General features: G+C 34.1%; 1 protein-coding gene across 2 annotated transcripts; it reads left to right on the top strand.

Moving 5' to 3' along the window:
* Nucleotides 1-1,441: 1,441 nt before the first annotated feature.
* LOC133700034 (aspartic proteinase-like) lies at nt 1,442-6,637 on the top strand. 2 transcript variants are annotated; one of them, XM_062123597.1, is made up of 14 exons: nt 1,442-1,554; nt 2,268-2,641; nt 2,762-2,822; nt 3,193-3,287; nt 3,372-3,484; nt 3,571-3,739; nt 3,847-3,886; nt 4,076-4,140; nt 4,644-4,757; nt 4,884-4,948; nt 5,210-5,366; nt 5,492-5,611; nt 6,113-6,201; nt 6,336-6,637. In XM_062123597.1, the coding sequence occupies exons 1-14, from the start codon at nt 1,443-1,445 to the stop codon at nt 6,418-6,420; spliced, it is 1,659 nt and encodes a 552-aa protein (XP_061979581.1). In that variant the 5' UTR covers nt 1,442; the 3' UTR covers nt 6,421-6,637. The 2 variants fall into 2 exon arrangements, with proteins under 2 accessions (XP_061979581.1, XP_061979582.1); XM_062123598.1 differs by lacking the exon at nt 1,442-1,554 and adding an exon at nt 1,561-1,655.
* Nucleotides 6,638-6,893: the final 256 nt, after the last annotated feature.

Here is a 6,893-nt window from a genome sequence, read left to right as displayed (position 1 = left end):
GTATTAAAATTTCTCCATTTATAAATATTTTTTTTATAATTTAAACAATATATTTTTCCTCCTCTACGGTGACAAGAAAGTTTTTATTGAAAATGCACTTGATTAATTGTTCATAATTATCACAATAAATATATTTAACTGTTTATAATCACTTGCTTATTACGAATTAAGAAGTAAATAGTATTTATTTTATTTTTGAAGGTCATTAATGATATACTTTGAATCGTAATAATTAAACAGAAATTATTTCGACTCAGAAATTAATTATTAAAAAAAGAAGATGATACACCATTTTCATCACAATGTAGCGTGTAGTGGCAACCAAATCCCATGCTTCGCTGACACGTCAGCTTTTCATCTATAGCGACACTTATGATCCATCATCCTGCGTCACGAAACCCATGTTTTCAATAGCACGACCTAACACATGAAACGACATCCCAACTTTCTCGTCCCCTTAATCACCGTTCATTTTAAGATCAACGACCTGAAATGGATTGTGCTAAACTTCCTAACTAAGTACGGAATCCCTTTTTGTATGCTTTCTTTTGAACCCTTGAAATAAGGGTAAGAACGGGAATGTTTCCTGTGTTTGGTTATATGGATACGCTGTATTTTTTTTTTAATTTTTTTTTATATTTTTAAATAGTTTTCATACGATAATATCAAAAATAAATTAAAAATATATTTTTTAAATATATTTTTAAATAAAAATTATTTTAAAAACAATAGTAACAACGGAATGTCAAACAATACAGTTACTTTGTTTCTAAATGATTTAAGAACCATTTTGGTCCTTCAACATATTTGGTTTTCACAAATTGACCCAACTTTATAAAATAGATAGCAAAGTTAGGATTTTTGAGTTTAGGATGGTGTATATTCCTTCATTCTACTCTATCCAAATTAACAAGGTACAAAAAAAGTTGAAAATAAAAAAATAAATATAAATAAAAAAATAAAAAAATATCAAAATAAATTACAATGAGTAACTCAAAAAATAAATATGTATATAGGCTGTGCTTGATTATTTTCATATTATGAATAAAAGTGAAAAAAACATGTTTGGATATAGTAAAAAATAAAAATAAAAATAGATATGATTTTAAGATAATTTTAAAGTAAATTTATATACTATTTATTTAAAATAAAAAAAATAAATGACATGTCTTTTTTTTTTATTTAATTTTAAAATTGTAAATAAACTCTATCATAAAGATGCTGGAAAGATAATGATAATGATAAAGATAATAATAATAATAATAATATCTCTCAGATTAAACGCCACAATATCTCTTTTAGATGAAAGATGCCCATTGCTCTACACTAGAAAGTTTAAGGACTTAAGTAGAACATGATCATATTATAGGGTTGAACATGAAAAATTACCCACCAACAAACACCAAAAAGGGGTCATGACTCATTGGACCAATCCAAAATCAATGGCTAAAACCTTAAAGAATCTACACATTCAACAGCCTAGATTAAAAGTTACCCTTCCAAAGATACCAAGTAGCTTTGCTTGGTCTATTGTGGGTCTTTACAAGTTGACAGGTAACCTCTCTCCCTTGTTTACTATATATTCTCCTCTCTGCTCCATTTCGTGTTCCGTGACTCTCTCTCCTTTTCTTTTCGCTTCTCAAAAATCAAAATCCGTGAGTAGCTTCAATTTTTTGTTGTTGTATAACCGTTTTTTGTTAATGTGTTTTTGTGATTATTTTTCGTAAAAAGTTGGTTTCTTTTTGTGTGATTATTGTTTTTTATATATATATAAATATATATATATATAGTTTTTGTGGTGGTTGGATTAATGCTGGTTAGATTTTGTGGTAATTAGAGTTTAATTGCGTCAGCTTGTTTGTTTTATTGTGTGCTGAACTGGGTTTCAATAAAGTTTCTTTCTTTATTTTGAAATGAAGAGCTAGGTGCAGGTTATTTTCTGTTTTGTTGGTGTAGTTGAGGACTTGAAGGGAAATAAAGGATTTGAAAGTTTTGATCTTTTTCTATATTACTTTGTTGAAATGTAAAGATTGACTAAAGAAATGAGCTTTACTTGAGCCAAGGACATTGCATACAGTAGACAAGTTATTGTTTGCGTTAAATGTCATGACTTTATGTTAGATTTTTTATTTATGATTATTGAACATGATATTAGCTTTCTTCTTGATAATGCGTGTTAATCACTTTGGATTAATCTGATTGATTATATTGGTTATTGTGTTTCCTGAATTGGGCTTGATTTTTTATTTCTTAACATCAATTTATAGGTGTAAACATGGGAGTGAACTTGAAAGCAATTGTGGGGTTTGTGTTTCTTTCATTTCTGTTGTTTGCTGTTGTATCATCCGCGTCGAATGATGGTTTGCTTAGAATAGGATTAAAAAAGGTGAAACTTGATAAGAACAACCGAATTGCTGCACGGCTTGATTCCAAAGAGACCTTGAGAGCTTCTATTAGGAAGTATAATCTTTGCGGTAATCTTGGAGAATCCGAGGATACTGATATTGTTGCATTGAAGAATTATCTGGATTCTCAGTACTATGGTGAGATTGGTGTTGGCTCCCCTCCTCAGAAGTTCACTGTGATCTTTGACACTGGTAGCTCCAATTTGTGGGTGCCATCATCTAAGTGCTATTTATCGGTGAGTTTATGTGCCCTTAATGTTGACGAGTGCATACCAATTGAAGATTTTTTATTGTTTAAGAAGGAGATTAGGAATTGATTGTTGGAAATTTATTAATGGTTTAACTTTGCTATACAGGTTGCTTGTTACTTCCATTCCAAGTATGACTCTGGAAAATCAAGTACCTACAAGAAGAATGGTTTGTTTTTCCTTCGTAATATCAACAATATCTTAACTTTATTTTGTTATTCATTCCATGAGAAGATGGTTTAGCTTGTTAATTTGTATGTGGTACATTGGACGTTTATCTAGAATGTTTAGGTCCAAGTAAATATGAAAATGCTGCATATTAATTTCTTTTTTGATTAGGTATGCGGTTGCCATGATGAGCTATAGTCTGTATAGATACTAACATTAGTTAGGAACTAATGATACCTTCACTGTAATCTTAAACCACATAATGCATCACTAGCTATGATTATTTAGTCTGAATTGCTTGTCATTGCAGTTGCATGAGCTGTATGACAGAGAAACTATCATATGGGTTTTTTTTTCTTTTTGTTTTTCAGGAAAAAGTGCTGAAATTCGCTATGGCAGTGGATCTATTTCTGGTTTCTTCAGTAATGACGCTGTCGAAGTTGGTGGCCTGGTTGTGAAAGATCAGGTAATGTTGTCTTTCAACTTATTTGCATGATATTACATGGTGTGCTTTGCCAGTCTGTTCTCACTGCTGTTTTTGAATTTTAAGGAATTTATTGAGGCAACTAAGGAGCCTAGTATCACATTTTTGGTGGCCAAGTTTGATGGTATATTGGGACTTGGGTTCAAAGAAATTTCAGTGGGAGATGCTGTGCCTGTCTGGTATTTGTCTTATCTTTTAGTTCTCACTGACCATTTAAACATTTTTTATGGTTTGTGTTTGAGTGACACACGTGCTTTTTGAACAGGGACAACATGATTAAACATGGTCTTATCAAGGAACCAGTATTTTCTTTCTGGCTTAACCGCAATGCAGAGGATGAAGAAGGGGGCGAAATTGTATTTGGTGGGATGGACCCGAATCATTACAAGGGCAAGCACACTTTTGTTCCTGTGACACGGAAAGGCTATTGGCAGGTTGGTTGGCTGTACCCTTTTCTTTTTTTAAGAGTTCTCAATAAATGTTTTATCTATATTTTTCAATTATTTTTCTCATTTTGTTTTACTGTAATTCTTGCTCATAGTTCAACATGGGTGATGTCCATATTGGTGATAAACCAACTGGTAAGTTCTCTCTTATTACCTTCACTTCTTAAATAGAAACTCAAATATACCAGTAGAGCAAAGCTCTGTAATAAGACATATTGTATGTAGCATGTATCCATATGTCTTTATATATATGTGCTATCTTGCATATGATTCTACACTACCTGTCATTATATTGTCTGATCACCTAAGGATGCTTCTATTCAGGGTATTGTGCCAGCGGTTGTGCAGCAATTGCAGATTCTGGAACTTCCTTGTTGGCAGGTCCAACGGTATGAACAAAACACAAGAATGCTTCAGCTTGTTGGATGAATAATTGTAGATATCTTATTCAGTATACTTTGCTAGCTAACTGTTTAGCTATCCTATTTATTGACCTTGAGTTGAAGTTGTATGGATTGACTAGAACAAAAAGGATGAAAAAGTAAAAAGCTGTTGATATTTTTCTTCTGTTGGTTTGAGGATTTAAAGATGAGTTCATTCTCGTTTTGTTGTTGCCCCTGTCTGGATACAATTATCTGATATGGATTCTGACTTTGAATTGTACTTGCATATGGTGGCTTTTAATTTGATTTTCTTGTAACCTTTTTATGTCTTCAACCTAACAGTGTAATAGACTTCTAGACTGACCTTGTCATAGGCTTTGAAATAATTTTTTTTTGATATAAATCATTTAGAGGAAAAATTAGAATCTTCTATGATGCAGATCCGTAGTTCTGTTGTCAATTTGCGTATGCTTAAAATATTTGTTTGTTTCTCTCTCTTTTTCTTCCAGACTATAATTACCATGATAAATCAAGCCATTGGAGCCTCTGGAGTTGTTAGCCAGCAATGCAAGGCTGTTGTTTCACAATATGGGGAAGCCATAATGGACTTGCTACTCTCTCAGGTGAAAACTAGCTTTACTTTTATTTCAGTGTTCTCTATTAACCATGGCTGATAAAAATTTTACCTGAGAAAATGGTTGTGGTCAGCATTTAGGGATTTATTTGTGTTCTTGCCTATGTATTTACAGGCACTGCCAAAGAGGATTTGCTCTCAAATTGGACTTTGCACGTTTGATGGAACCCGTGGCTTAAGGTTGGGGTCTAAAGGGTTCTCTTCTTATGCTTAGGCTTTCACAGTTCTACTTGGATGCATTATTTTTGCTCCTCGATACTGGCCCCTTTTTTGTTTATAGGCCAAAGAAAAGTCATTAAAGTACACCCCTTCTTTCTGGATACTACCCCTTTTCATGGAAGCAAATTCTTGCTGCCATGCATGCTACTGCTTTTGTTACTAGAAAGGTTTACCTTGTGCTGTGGATAGGCAGTTAACTTAGTGGTTTGTAATTTTGCTTAGCATTGGCATTCAGAGCGTGGTGGATGAGGGCAATGACAAGTCATCTGGTGTTCTTGGTGATGCTATGTGCCCTGCTTGTGAAATGGCAGTTGTCTGGATGCGAAGCCAGCTGAAGCAGAACCAGACACAAGATCGTATATTGGACTATGTGAATCAGGTGAATTAAATGCATTAGTACTTTATATATTAATCAATGAGGTGATAATAGATGCATTATTCCTTAATAATTTCTTGGGCCTTCGTGACATGTTTCTCTTGCTGATACCCATGATGCTTTTGCAGCTTTGTGAACGTATGCCAAACCCAATGGGAGAATCAGCTGTTGACTGTGAAAGTGTTCCTTCCATGCCCACGGTTGCCTTCACAATTGGAGGCAAAGAGTTTGAGCTCGCTCCAGAGGAGGTATTGTATCTGAACTCAAGTCTTACCATTGATGTTGTCCCCCCTCCACTGTTTATTGGACTTGTTGCAATGCACAAGTTGGTGAAATGCAACCAGCTAATCATCTTAATAATGAGGTGTCAGTGACATTTATTTTTTTGCTCTAAGAGTTACAAAATTGTGTGATGGTTTGATTGACTGTCACTAAGGTCCTTCTAAGCACTGCCACTTGTATTAGGTTGATAGTCTTTACAGCAATTTTAACAGGATTTTAGTCTTGTCATTATGTTTGGATGCATTGCTGTAGTCTAAATCTGTATATCTAGTAGTAATATAGTCCATAGTCCGACAATAGGCTCATAAGGAACTTGGACACGGCCTAACTTTTCCTCCATTTACACATGAAGTGCTCCTATTGAATATGCAACACAACTTACTATGAGACAATACCCCTTTAACGTACTACATCAAGCATACATATTAATTCATAGAACTAATGCCTTTTTCCTGGTTTGTGATCAGTACATTCTCAAGGTTGGCCAGGGTTCAGCTGCCCAGTGCATCAGTGGCTTTACTGCTTTGGATATACCTCCTCCTCGTGGACCTCTCTGGTACATCATATTCTCAACAACCTTTTTAATGATCCTAAAAGCATGTTTCACTTGTTTTATAACCTTCATCCCATAGTCATAGATGGTCATATGTTCCTTTGAGTCTTACCTATTGATCTTGGGCAATTGATCAGGATACTGGGAGATATTTTCATGGGTCGTTACCACACTGTCTTTGATTCTGGAAAGCTAAGAGTTGGATTTGCAGAGGCAGCTTAAAGGATATAGTTTGGGGTCTGTCTCATATTTCCCCCTCTTATCAACTAATATGTAATGTACTTTTCAAAAGGTGATGGGAGTCACTGGTGAAATATGAAGGTTCTGGCTCCTACTTAAATTAAACAGATGTTATTGTAAATATTCGTTTGTTTGCTTGCTTCTTATCAATTACAGATTGATACAGTATAAAATGGCACATGAATTGAATGCTGTGTAAGTGCTTTATGGCCATTTTTTCCCTTGATGCACGCAGTTCTTATCCAAACCCTTGTCCAGGTTATTTCCTATCTATCCTTAGAAAAGAGGGAGCCAAAGAGTGTTAGGTTATGTTAGGTTACATTAATACATTTTCACTAGGTTCATGAAATGACCACTGCTCCAGGCATATAATTAATAATTGTCATTTACAGGTCCACAGATTGGAAAGTTTTTAATCTGTTAGGTTTATGCTGTTATCAAACCTTACCTTCCTT

The sequence above is a fragment of the Populus nigra genome, chromosome 7 (genome assembly GCF_951802175.1).
Source record: "Populus nigra chromosome 7, ddPopNigr1.1, whole genome shotgun sequence".
NCBI lineage: Eukaryota > Viridiplantae > Streptophyta > Magnoliopsida > Malpighiales > Salicaceae > Populus > Populus nigra.
Note: the sequence above shows the minus strand (reverse complement) of the source record. Positions and strands in the feature narration are given on the sequence as shown.

Bases quoted from the DNA above. Each gene is read 5' to 3' on its own strand.
- LOC133700034 (XM_062123597.1), top strand. From the start codon at position 1,443: ATGGCTAAAACCTTAAAGAATCTACACATTCAACAGCCTAGATTAAAA. The intron at 3,288-3,371 runs GTAATGTTGTCT...TTGAATTTTAAG, and splicing joins GCCTGGTTGTGAAAGATCAG to GAATTTATTGAGGCAACTAA. The intron at 4,949-5,209 runs GTTGGGGTCTAA...AATTTTGCTTAG, and splicing joins GATGGAACCCGTGGCTTAAG to CATTGGCATTCAGAGCGTGG.